The sequence below is a fragment of the Aythya ferina genome (assembly GCF_964211825.1).
Source record: "Aythya ferina genome assembly, chromosome: 2".
Classification (NCBI taxonomy): domain Eukaryota; kingdom Metazoa; phylum Chordata; class Aves; order Anseriformes; family Anatidae; genus Aythya; species Aythya ferina.
Window position 1 is genome coordinate 16,208,592 of NC_140297.1, and position 13,610 is coordinate 16,222,201.

Here is a 13,610-nt window from a genome sequence, read left to right on the forward strand (position 1 = left end):
ACTCTCCCTCCTTGTGTCCTGGCCGTGCTCGACAAAGCCCACGCAAAGCAGGCGCTGTGCCTCCAAGCTGTGTGAGCCTAACGCAGGACAAGTTTCTGGCTCTGATGCACATTATTTTTATACCTGGAGCAGTTTTGTATAGGCCAGGGGGACTTCCAGGACTGCTAACTACCACCTTCGGATACTTGGCACCGTTCAGAGCGGTGCGTCTTCACATAAAGCACATTTTTTCCTGCCCATAAATTCATCCCATTACATCTAATCTTAGCCCCAAATGAGCCACCCTCGGTGTTTATAGCTTTCGAATGCTTGCAGAGGGTTATCATATCCTCCTCCTTTAGTCATCGCTTGGCCAAGCTGCTTGTGCTGAATTCTTTCATCCTTTCCTCACCCCGCCGTTCCCTCCCACCGCTCACTCGTGGGGGTGTCCTCTGCTGCCTGCAGCACCCCAGGCCTGAGGAGCACAGAAACGATGCCAGGAGCCCAGGTGCGTGCCCTTTGCCTGTCCCAGCACATCCTCTAGCTTTGTTTAACAAGCACCTTTCCTATTTCCAGCCTGCCCGGTCACACAGGCAGGAGCAGCGGTGGCCAGCTGACCCACATGGCCGCACAGGGCGAGGATTTCCAGCTCCTGCAGTGACCTGCAAGGTGCCCCAGGGTCCTCAGGGGAGATGATCAGGGGTTATTTCCAGGCAGCTCATTGAGATTAGACACAAAAAGGGACGTGTCCTGATTTTTGGATGTTGAGCGCTTGTAGTTTCCGTCAGTGATTCTGGCCATCCCGCTGCCTAAAGAACGGAGCTCTTGAATTTCACCTCTGAAATTACTTTTGTGGAGGTGACCGAATTTCAGCAATTTTTGGAACTGCTTGCAGGCACGTGTGTACATTATTGGTTGTGTGAGTGTTCTGGTTTTGGAGACAGAGACCAAGCAGAGGGGACACTGGTACTCCCCGAGAGCACAGGGGGGACGAGAGGTGTCATGGGGAGCCTGTGGCCTTGCTTGGGAGCAGGGGGGCTGTGCTTCAGCCAGCAGGCTGTTGCATATTTTCCTTCTTCAGAAATAGCCCGAACTGTCTCACACCTCCCTAAGCTGCTTTCCAGGAGGTGACCTGCTTTCCCGAATCCAACCGTTTAATCAAACTGGGCTTTATTTTTTCATTATTTACGTAAAGTTACTCCTGGTTCACGAACATTTTCAGCAGCTGTTCTCAGCCTTTCATCACCGCACCTCTCGCTTCCTCGGGGCTTTTTCCCACTCGACGACGGAGGCATCGAGTCTGCCAACACGAAGTGAGCATTCTTAATTTCACTGCCCTGAGCCTTTAGAAAACTGGCTCTTCAGCAGAGAATGGTTTACGTTTCACTCGACTGCAAGCGATCCTGCAAACTAATATTTACTAAGTCAGACTTAATCCGTGGAAGGTTTCCCATACCCAGCTGTCTGGCACCTGGGCAAGCAGGGCCAGCTCCACAGAGAGGCTGACGCGACGTGACCAGCCTGCAGATGACACAAAGGAGTCACACACACAAACTCCCCCTGCCTTGTCCCCTCAGCTCTCTCCCCTCTGGCTTCCCCGGCACGCAGGGGAGGAAGGTCATCACCTCGTCAGCACCAAATGGTCGGGGAGATGACCTAGAACATCATGAGGTCTGCAACTCCTTATGCTGGACACCAAACCCAAATCTCTCCACAGCTCTATAGTGTCACAGGGTAAAGGCAGGTCAGTGCTGCCTCCACCAGTTCTGCTTCAGCACAAGAGCTTCCAGGGCTGGTGCGCCTTGTGCAGAGCTATCAGTGGAGCACCCTGTGTCTTGGCATCTGTCAGGGAGGGGAGCACAGCACAGCACAGCAGTAGATAGGAGGGTGAGGTGTCCTGCTGCAATTGCTGGGGTTCAAGGCAAATTCCCCATGTACAACCCTGGGTTACTGGGAAAACTCAAGCACCTGTAGCAACAGTGGGATTCCTCTCTCTTCACTCAGACTGCCATAGTGGAGACATACACCTTGGTCTCCTTCAAAGTCAGTGGGGAAAGGGAAAAAACATTTGGATACAGTCCTGATTTACCTACCTCTTTACAGATGAGACAATTCAAATACTAGAATCCAGCAGCTGAGCTCAGTAGGGCTCTGCTGGCTACAGATCTCACCCATGGTGAATGCTTCTCCAAAGCATGGAGCCATGAGCTGGACTCAGATGTAATCATCTCTGCGAGCCTCAAGGCTGACAATGGACAAAAGAAGGGGTCAACAGGGCATAGCAGTGGTCACAGGGACAAAACCCTTTATAGATGGTTCCATGCCCTCTCTTATCTTACCCATTCCTGGTCACATCCTCTGTATGCAGGAGTAAAAGATGAGGAATTATTGGGCTTTCAGCTTTAGCAAGTGCCACAAAAACTGAGGAGAGGAGCCCAAATGATGTAGCTACCCTGGCTCTCAAGTCTGTGCTTACCCCACACCAGAACCAGGGGAAACAGCCCTGAGGCATCCTTTTGGTGGGCTGGGAGCCAGTGCATGTCCCCTGATGTCAGTGCAGTGCTGCGCCCAAGCTAACAAATCCAGGGCTTATTAGCTCAGGTGCAATGCCAGCAAATGTGTCAGTACTACCTTCAGACCCACACTGCCACGTCTGTGCAACACAAGGCTGCACCTTGTGCTGTTACCAGCTCCCCGTGCATGGGCAGCTCTGGGTTGTTAGGGTGTATATGGCTCAGGGTGTATATGGGTCATAACCACTGCTTGCTTCAGGCCAAATGTGTGAGGCTCACCTCCCTCCCACTTCCATATACACAGTAAGAAATGCCATAAATGAGTCATTGCACATGAGAGAGAAGAAAGTCCAAGCCTGGTTTTGGTCACCCATTTGGATCTACGCTTTGGGAATGAGCAGACTGCCAACAACCCACTCCTGGTGCTTCCTTTGGGACAAGTGGCTTCACCTGGGCCATAAGTATCCTGTCCCCCAGCCTGTCCACATCTCTTCCACTGCACCACGTTTGTCCCAGCACTTCTGCCCTCCCTTTATATATCCCTATTTTTTGCCTTCAGATTTCTGGAGACACCTGTGCCTGTACCACGTTACCTCCACTGGGAGGTTTTTGGGACATGTGTACCCCTGAGTGGCTGAGGGAAGGCGTTGGACTTGGTCAGCCTCGCTCAAACTGACCTCACTCTCGTAGTTCTCATACCCTAGACAAGGTACTAAAAGGCATCTTACAGGTTGAAATTGTTGTGATCCCAAGATGCTTTCAAGAGATATGATGTCTGTATGTGAAAACACAGTCACCAGTGCAACGTGGCAGGAACACTGCTGTTGGTTACTCCATTTAGCCCTTTCCAACAGCTTTCCCACTGCAAGGTGTGAAGCACCTGAGTATTGTTACTACTCTAGTATAAGTTATTTGAGTAAGCAAATGAAGTGCTTAAAAATCACTTTGTTGTGATTAAGTTGTGTGTGTGATGGGGGCCAGTTTCTCTGTGTCCTGCCGTGCTGCCATGACCTGGTTGTGGAGTAAAAGCCCCCCTCCAACAGCCCTGGCCCTGGCCCCCTGCAGGAGGAGGCATCAGCACCAGCCCTGCTCTGAACCCGAGCCCCACACGCCAGCAGAGGCTTTCCTCCTTCTCCTTTCATCACCTCAGCCGAGCTGACATTTCCTGCCCCCAAATCTCCTGTTTCCCCCGGCAGGGCACGGGCTGGAGGAGCCGCACGAAGCCCCCCGGCCTCGCCCTCACGGCCGCCGCCCTGAGGGGGAGCCGCGGCCCGGAGCTGGGCGAGGCGGAGGTGCCACCTGCCGGCCGCAGGGCCCCATGGCAGCGGGCCCCGGCTATTTGTGTGGCCCCAGAAATACTTGACCCTGTTGTTTTTTTGTGGTGTGGTTTGGTTTGGTTTGGTTTCTAACCATGTTTTTTTGGCGTGCCCGCAGTGCCGAGGAGGCGCGGTGTCAGCCCGCGCGAGGTGCGGTGACCGCGGCGCACATGGTGTGGCATGAGGGTGAAACAAGAACAATCTGCCATTAAACTCAAACAGGGCCGGCAGCCTGCTGCTGCTGCTGAATGTAAAATGGAAACACATTGTAGTCACGCAGTGCTGGCATTGCCCCAGCAGTTTTTCCTTGTCTCTCTCCCCTTCCCAGATGCCATCTACCAGGGGCATCTTCTCAGCAGCAGGCATCCTCAGCCTGCCTTCCCTGGGCTCTGCCGTCCTCCCCACACACAGCTCAGTCCCTGCTCTGGAACATGCTGCTTCAAGGAATTTAAACATTTCTTAATGAGTTTGGCTAAGTGAGGGGAAGATTTGGTGGATAACCTTTGGGAGGAACAAAGCTGGGGACAGGAGGACGCTGCATGCACTAGGGTGTTCCCAGAAGGTCCACCTCAGTCATATCCAGATATGACTGGATATGACCAGGATATTTCTCAGATATGACCTCAGTCATATCCAACATGGGACATCTTGATCTGGAGACATGACCTGGAATCAAATCTGCTGCTACGAGCTTCTCACAGACCACTGCCTGTTCTGTGTTACTGTAAATGAGGCAGCTGCAGGAGGAACCTCAGTTGAAATAATGCATGTGCTTCTAGCACTGTCTTATGGTCTCTGAACATCAGCAAGTAGCGTTTATTGGGAAAGGTGGTACCTTATTTGACCAACCTATGCAGGCTCCTCAGAAACCTCACCTTGTTATGTCTTTGCACATATTTTACAGACAAACTGTAGATCTTCTATGGTATGTACTCTGTTCAAACTAGTAGCAAAACATATCTTTAGTAACCTTACTGAGAGAAAACAAAATATATATATACACATTAAAAAATAAATAAATAAATAAAGCAAAAGGAATTTATCTCTTCTGGTCAATACTCCAGCTGTCAGAGGTCTAACACACTCTGCTCTCCTTGCCATGACACGTTCCTGCTCCCCTGCACCCCACACACACCCTGGCTTTGCCTGCTTGCTGGTATGCACCACCTGAATAAGGAAGCAGGGAGCCTCCGGAATCCATTTTCTTTGGATTTGGTTAATTATTTGTCCCCAGTGGCCCAGGCAGTGAGATTGACTTGGTGATGGTTCAGAGGTTCTCATCTTCATAGCCTGGAGGGCTCCAACTTGTCTCTCTATTGTTCAGGCTCTGGACTCCCAAAATTTGTTCCTGTGCTCTGTAATTTTGGTGTAATTTTGGCCAGTTTTTCTGTGCCTCACGGCACTCAGAGTGTTGAGTGTTGCATCTGCTTTTGCAAAGTTCGTCTTGCAAGTCTTCATTCATCCAGTAATCATATGTTGGCAGAATGTCTGGCTCTATCTAAACCAAAAAGCATTATAAAAATTAAGTCTATTTTGCTGGAAATATTGATTCTAAAGTAAACCAGAGGCTCCTGGATAAAGTCAAAACCTCAGGCTATTTCTGGTAGTTTTCTTTTTGCAAAGTGTGCTAAATTGCTTAGTTTTTATTCCTCTGGTGTGGTACGGTGTGGCACAGTTCTGCTTCTGGTCTGCAGCCAAATTTTAAAATCCTTTCTGAAATAGAGAATCATCTTTCCCAGATCACTAATAAATCATGCACAAAGAATCATGGAAAAAGAAAAAAAAAAAAAAAAGACTTCAATGAGATGAAGGTAGCAATCAGAGTTAGAAAAAGGAAAAGTATTAGAACTAGTTTAGATTTTTTCTTGGAAACTACTTGCATAAATGACTGAAGTTCAAAAAGCTCTAAAAGTAAAAGAATAAAATATTGCCTGGGCCCCCATAAATAAGCCAAGCCAAATCAATTACTTTTCTCTCTATAAGTCACGAGCAATTTATAAAGCGCAGAATGAACAATGATTTCTGTGAGAACAGAGGCACTTATAATAAAGTGTTACCACTTCAACAACATTATTATATACAGCATCCAATTTATGGAGCTGGGCAGCAGGAACCTTTCTTTGCAGCAAGTTGCCATTACCGAGAGTAGCGATCATATCAAGGCTACTATATGTTTATTGGCTGCACAAAGACAATTAACAACCACACAAGTAAACAGTTACCCGTTTGCATAGTAAATACCTAAATTAAAGGGATTAAATATGAGTGCTGCTATCACAGCTCAAGTGGCTCAGCAATTGCGGCTGGAAAACCGATGTGCTGATTACTGCAGCCTGGAACCAGGGGCTGCAGGGGGGAGCTGAGCAAACACAGCCCCCGTGGTAGGTGCGAAATTGAAGGCAAACAGCTTCAGCTCTAAGTTAATTCATCAGGTATGAGCCAGCATTATGGAAAATGGGGACACCACAGGTTGCTTTCTTCTCCCTCCCCTCGCTTTCCCAGCATTGCACATCCTTCAGGAGTTTTTTGGGGTGCAGGTCATGTTTGTAGCATTGGCATCAGCAGCCAGGCTAGGTAACCCCTCACGGCCTCTTCCAGCTTGGTTGGGGCTTCAGATGTGCTATTTGAAGTTTTCTTCAAATGCCCCAGTTGCTTATTGTGAAGAGAGAAGACGACAGAACTGTTCCTTATGTGTAAATATTGTGTCTTTCAGCAACAGGATGTAAGAAACTCGTCCTTGCTGTGGAAACATCCCTGCTCTAGCCTGAGGGGTGACACTGAGCAGGAAGGATTTACAGAGCTTTGTACAGGCCGCGCTGTAGGGTCTTGCCAAGAGAAACTGGTGCTTTCTGCTCTTTGTCCGTGAGTCAGGACTGCACGTGAACCTCCAGTCTTGGGGCTGCCCTTACATTGTGACTGGCTGCAGAAGCATGATGGGGCCATCTCTGCTCCTTGGGCTTAGGGAGAGCACAAGATTTGGGGTGGAAGAGCATGAAGCTGAATTATTTATTTATTTATTTATTTTGGCAATGCTATTACTATAGGGTCAGGACACTTTGCTTAGAGAAAAACTGATGCTGTGACTGCACTACCCCACTGCAGGCAGAACTTAGCCACAGATCCCACATAAATTAGGAAACTCGGAAGGTTGGGAATGTTCATCTGTGCATGGCAGCATCCTGGATCAAACAAGCCCCCCCCAGACTGTAAAGATTAGCTTTTAATCCCCACTACCTCCCTTCCATCTTCCTTCCCCTTCTGGCTGAAGCATATGGGCTGCAAATTTTTCAGACAATGTTTTATTTGCTGTTTTGGCATGCTAATGCGTCCAGCCCATTTCACTGCTAGCAAAGCCTTACATGTGCAGGAATGTGTGTGAAATCAAAGAGCAATATTTTTAAGTCAGGACCGATCAGTTTTAAACCACAGGAGATAAGATTCGGAATCCCGGCTCGAGACTAGAAGCTGCGAGATCAACAGAATTTGCATTTCAGGGAACCATGTTGATAAATAACAAGTACATTAAGGACAATAAAAATATTTTATGTTTTCCACAGCTTTGAGTTGCTTTCGAAGTTTTCCTTTACAAAGTTAGGAGCAAAGCACTAAGAAAGAGGTTGGATTTTGTTCCAGTTCCAGGAACTGGGACACAAGATACCGAATTGGTTAAAAATTACGGGAACTCCAAAAGCTGACAACATTTAATTATATTTCACTGCCTGCAGGCCCCTGTGCCTGCTGTCACCCTTTTTAGCTGGGTTTGCAAAAGCTTTAGAGGTGGATGTTGCCCTTCAGCAGCACTTGGAGGACTGATAGCGTTTTCAAAAAAAAAAAAAAAAAACAACAAAAATAAATGATGCTACACTGACAGAAGGAAAAACAAGGTCAATCATGCTATGCAAATCAGCTCTCTGTTAGAGAGAAAATCAAAACAGAGGAACGTGCTACCCCCACGGTATAGATTGAGCATGAATAAACAAAAACTTAATTCCTGCTTGATTTTACCACGAGAGGGTGAAAGAGAAAAATGCATAGGTGCAAAAGTACTTAGACAATAGCATGAAGGCAGCAGTGACTTTGGAAACCTCTCAGTGCTTGAAAAATTATCTTGTCACTAAAAAGCCCTGCATTTTCAAACTAAGAGTGTATCTCTTAACTAAGAGTGTATCTCTTCCAGAAGCCATAGTTGAGGACTGCTGAGGAAATAGCAGTATAGGACACTGCATAGGAAGAAACTTGGCTCTGAATATTGTTGCTGCCCTTTTATTGTGTTATTTTCAGTTCTTGACAAAAACCAGTATGAAAAGACATACACCAGTTCTGAAAATTTACCTGTAATATCTCTCATCAGCTGAACTGTGTTTGTGTGCTTCTGTACTTTTGATTTATTTAGTTTAAGGCTAGCTTAATTTCTTGACTGATCTTTCAGAACAAGACTAATTTTAACTATGGAGTGATATTTACTACACACTTTGATTAAGTCTCCACCTTTCACACTTAGAGATCCTACTTCACTCTCTTGGGCCTAAGAGAACTGCAAGGCCAGCAACAGTCCCCACTCCAGGTGGTCACTCTTCAACGAGGCAGGAGGAGTTTCCAATGGCTGCACTGCAGAAGACAACTTACTCACGCTGGCAGGAAGAAAAACGTGAAATCCACTAGGCCACCAGAGGGGAACCACACAAGTTGTTATAGAAATGCCAAATGCCTGGAAAACATTTCAAGCAATAAAGATTTTTTTTTTTCACTTGATTACTCTATCCAATATGCTAATTAGCTGAAAGAAAACAATTCTGACTTCAGTGCTAATTGAAAAGAATGAACGCAATGCCATACTCATTTTCAGTTCAAGTTTTACTCCCAATTGCACAAAGGTTGAAAAGGTTTTCAAAGGTTGATAATCAGCATAATTTGGTTTCATGTATAAAACAGGGCAACTCAGAAGATACAGGAGTTGTGTGACTGTTCCAACATGCAGCATGGAAGTGTTGTACAACCTAGTTTTATCTCATACAATGTTTTTGTTTTTTTTTCCAGATTATCTGCTTGCCCAATTATAACTCTGTACAACACCCGCAGACACCTAAGGTTAAAGTATTTCGATAAAATACCATTTATGGAAGATTCCAATGAATTAGTACAGTTTACAGTACAAAATAATGACAAGTCAGAGCATTGCTAAGAGTTTATTCAGAAGCTTTTACTTTCAGTTCTTATATCACAAAAGACATGTTTAATGTTTACAACAAGTATTAGAAACTGAGATGTTTTTATTTCTACTGTTATAAAAGTAACGTAGGAGACCGTTCTAAGCCATCTTCAAAATGCAGACCAATCTTTTTTTGTATATAAACTGTACACAAAAAACAAGGCACTATACATTTTTGGATATTAAAGTATAAAGGTTGATTCGCATAGTTTCTCAAGAAATCCATGCTATAAATACAAACGCTTTGTTCAGTTTAGCACCTGAAGCAGCACTGAGAACAATTCATTACCTATTGCAAAGAGAAACTTTTCAGAATGCATAAGAGATACATGTTGGTGGTATAGCTAATTCAGTACAAGCAACTGCCATCCAGCTACTTTTCTGTATTTTTGACATGAAAGTCTCGAAAGTGAATATATATTGCATTGTTAAATACATACTTGTTCTATGTGTTTATATAAATATAAATTCTTTGTAATCCACAAACTAACAAAATAACACTTTACAAAGAGAACTTCTTCAAAAACAAAATGGCAAGTATTGTATAGAGCCAAAGGACAGCTACAGCAGTAGCTCAAGAAACTACTGGTTAAGTGCATAGGAGAGCAGAGCTGAAACACATTACCTTTAAGAGTCAAAATCAAATTCCATTTCCAAAGAGTTCTCTTGGCCTTTTATAATATTACACACCTCCAGATAGGTAGTCACTAATAACTTCAGATTATTTCTATTTATTTTGTAAATGTGGGGTACAATTCTGCTAAAGGGCATAGAAAGTGAAAACAGACATCCCTTTAGAGCTCACTCCAATAAACACAGCTTAGAAAAGTCCTTTTGCCTTCTTCAGATTAACTTGCTTCCAAGATGGCAGTGCATTGTACTCTTCTCTCGTCATCTCTAATGCAACCTGCATTTAAAATAAGAGGATACACTATTAGTAAGAACACCTACACGGAGCAAAACTGCCAAATGACTTAACGGCAAGGGTAGATGTACATGCACAGAGTAACAGTGCACCCCTTCTCTCCTTACCTCGAAGTCCTCATCTGAAAGATAAATTTCAAGCTTCAGTGGATCAACTCCCTCAGGTAAAGGCCTGGCTAAGAGATCTGCTAGTGGATACACAGTTTTACACAGCTTGGCCAGCACATCCTCTACAAGGATTATCTGATTAGAAACATCGGCATCCTGTGGGGAGAAAAGGGAAAACAGTAAGTTCAGGATCACAGTACTGAAACCATCTGATAAAAGCAACTGTCTGTAGATGGCATGGGATCAACCCATACCGCGTGGCCCATGGAGCACAAAGCTACTCCTGCAGATCCACACAGCCTACCAGCCTTTACCTACAACAATTTCACACAAATTTCACACAATGTCTGTGCTTTGCAGAAGGATGTTGTGTACTTTAAGAATCCCAGTTTAAGGCTGACTTCTATGTTTAGTCATAAAGCCAGCATTTTCCTCTAAGGACAGCTGCAGAAGCAGCAAATGTCGTTTGCCTTGAGATCTCCCTTCACTGAAGGCTTTTAAAGCAGTCGTGTAATTCGGTGTGAGCGTGCTTCCCAGATGGGGAAGTCGGTGCTGGAGCTCTTCGAGCAGCTGACTCTTTGCATGGCATTTCACTCCTCAGCTCATGCAGCTTGGAGGACTGACCAGAGCTGCAGGTCGGTGCCTGTTCCACAAAGCCAAAACAGCTGTTCTGCTGAACTCTAGCACATCTGTTTCTACGAAATGATTCAGGCACCACTTCTCTCTAGCCCCCATTTTTAACAAAAAACAGCATTAGAAGTTACATGGAAAACAACTGGAAATGCCTCTGATAGCCACACTCCCAGTCAGAATTCAGCTATGCTGTTTGTTGTGTTTTTGTTTTTTTTTCCCCCATGCAGATTCCTAAACTGTACTTTATAGGTTTACCCTCTGAATTTTTGGGCTTGTCAGCACAAAACATCAATGCTACTAACAACACAAGACACACTTAGTAGCAATAGGCAACAATGAAAAGATTTACCATTTCTGTGATCTCTGCGATGTCTTCCCTGTGTTCCCAGCTTGGGAACATATTAGTGAAGGTCAGAGGCTCTAGGCCAGCATGAATTAGATAGGATTTGGGGGGCTTCTTAACATTTTTTCCTAAAAAACAAAACACAAAAAAGAGAAATTAAAAACTGTACCACATTTTCTGGTGTCACCCACTACACAGAACTACCTTGTAAGCATGTTTAATGGATTGTCTCCTAAAAAGCTGAAGTAATTTAAGGCATTAGGAATAAATTTCACCAGGATGATTTTTTAATGAAGTATGGCAACTTTTAACTTCTTTTTCAGTATTTTTAAATACACTTTCACAGTATCTGACCACAAAGATCAAACAATGTACATTGAAAAAAAATCCACATTTACTTCCTAACCCAATCTATGTCTTGTCTTAAAAGAACAGAGCAAGAATAGAGGAAGCAGAATGTGATTGTCTGAAATTAGCCAAATTCAGGTAAATAAAACCTCCTAATATACTCGGCAGAAGTGTCCTGCAAGCAAATAAAGCTTAAGCTTGAAGGCTTAAGTAAGAATGTGTAATTGCCCTTAACTCAGGATGCTGACAGCATTTTGTTATTACCAATTCAAAGGAACAGCATCTGAAGAATACCAGAGCTATTGCAATAGCTGGTTGGTAATTACTGGTGATCTTCAAGGCAGTCCCATTTCTATAAAACAGGTATGTGTATACATTACATAGGACATGGCAACAGCCCTGCCTGAGGGAGATGCCGTATCAGAGAAGGAGTTGAAGGCATTACACTAAGTACATATGAATAAAGGCCCTGCTGTTGACTGAATGAATTCATAACCACGGGGATACAAAAACACTGATAAACTCCAAATGTTATTGGAAAGAGGCAGACAAGGCTGGGAGGAGCTATTGTTCAAAAAACTCTTATACCTTCATCTTAGCTGGATTCAAACAACTCAGTCAAATCATATCATTCTTCCAGACAGATGGAAAAGCTGCACACATTGCTAAGTCCCGAATCAAAGCAGTATTGTTAATAGAGCAATATTACACCAACTTGCTTCTGAAGGCTGTAACTTTTTGCAAAATTCTACGATCTCAGAACATTTTTAATATGCTAAGATTTCCTCAAGAGTACACAAATCTACTCAAGATGAGCTCGCTTACTGCAGTCTCCACCTACACTTCATTTGTGTGGGCTGTGAAGCTCGAAGATCTAAAAGAACACGGCCACCACCTACCCACGGCCAGGGAGCACCCCATGAACTGATGCAACACCTGTGCTGAATGCAAAGAGAGAGCCTGGCTGGACATCATTGTTCCAGTAAGTTTGCAAAACCTGAACATGACAGGTTTGGCTTAACATCAGGTATTAGCAGCAAACTGTTCAGAGAGAATATGTTAGCATGAAACTCTGAATACTGCAGATAAAAGCCCCGTGGAGTAGTCAAACAAATGTATCAGAATGTGAATGTTTTAACTACACAATTCAGACAGATTTATCGTCTGAATACTGGATTTTAAGTCCTCTCTTCCACGTATTTATTTTCCCCTGTGGTTTATTTGTTCATTCTACCATGAACAATTCAAAAAGTACTTAAAAACTTTGTGTTCAAAAAATTCTGCTCTAATTGAATTGCTCCAGTCTCAGTAATTTAGCCAAGAGATAAAATTGAAGTAGCATTTGATAATGGCCCAGTATAGGTGTAACCCTCTGGTAAGACTGACTTCATACATAACCAGAAAAATATTTTCATTGCATGAACTCTGCCCTCATCACAAGCTGATCTCCTCAGTAAAAATCCCTGATGGTCAAACCAGATTCTTCCCTCTCCTGGCTGTCTGCGGCTCAGCTCTCCAGACTGCTGATTTAGCAGATAAAAACACACACACAAAAAAATCAATACATTTTGACAAGTTAAATAAAATTTATGCACAAGGAGAACTGATTAGGTATATTCAAGGGATATTCAGAGTTGCTAATCAACCTTTTTTATATCATCATGTAGTTAAACATGGCAAGAAAAAGAAAAAAGTGAGACAGAGGACAAAAGAAATTGAAAGAGAAAAATAAGAGAAAAGTCTTTTAATGCTTCTGATCACTCTTATACATTCTGATAGTCACAATATTTGTAACATTGGTATCTCCTGCTGTTTATTTTCTCCACCTTGATAAGGTAGTCAGCCCCGATAGTCTGATACAATGAAATTTTGAATTGGTTGACAGAACAGCCCAGTGGCAGATCATGAAAGGACCAGCAAAACAACATAGCTTGAACAGTGAAAAACTGCCAAAGATCCTGTTCTGTGACTGTGATTATGTGCATTATGTCAATTGCATCAACATTGCAATTGACATAATGCACATAATTGGTCTTTTAAGAGTAGCAAACTTGCTCTGTACCTATCCAACCACACAGCTCCAAGCTCTTGAGAACAACCCCAAGGCCAAAAGGGAAAAGCCATCACTGCTGCAAAGTTACGGCCAGGGGGTAAAAAGTTAGTAGCCAGAAAAAAAATATGTTTGCTAAACTTCAGACCCATGAGAACTCACTGAGGAGCTTTCCACTGTGCAAACT

General features: G+C 44.0%; 1 protein-coding gene across 17 annotated transcripts in view; it reads right to left on the reverse strand.

The window, feature by feature from the left end:
• Positions 1–8,980: 8,980 nt before the first annotated feature.
• Positions 8,981–13,610, reverse strand: part of SVIL (supervillin) — a 135,819-nt gene continuing 131,189 nt past the window's right edge. For all 17 annotated transcript variants that reach the window (XM_084512046.1, XM_084512041.1, XM_084512042.1 and 14 more), the window contains 3 exons: positions 11,032–11,153; positions 10,050–10,205; positions 8,981–9,924 (listed from right to left, as the gene is read on the reverse strand). In XM_084512046.1, the coding sequence (XP_084368172.1) occupies positions 9,838–9,924; positions 10,050–10,205; positions 11,032–11,153 (365 nt within the window). In that variant the 3' untranslated portion in view covers positions 8,981–9,837. The remainder of the gene's footprint in view (positions 9,925–10,049; positions 10,206–11,031; positions 11,154–13,610) is intronic.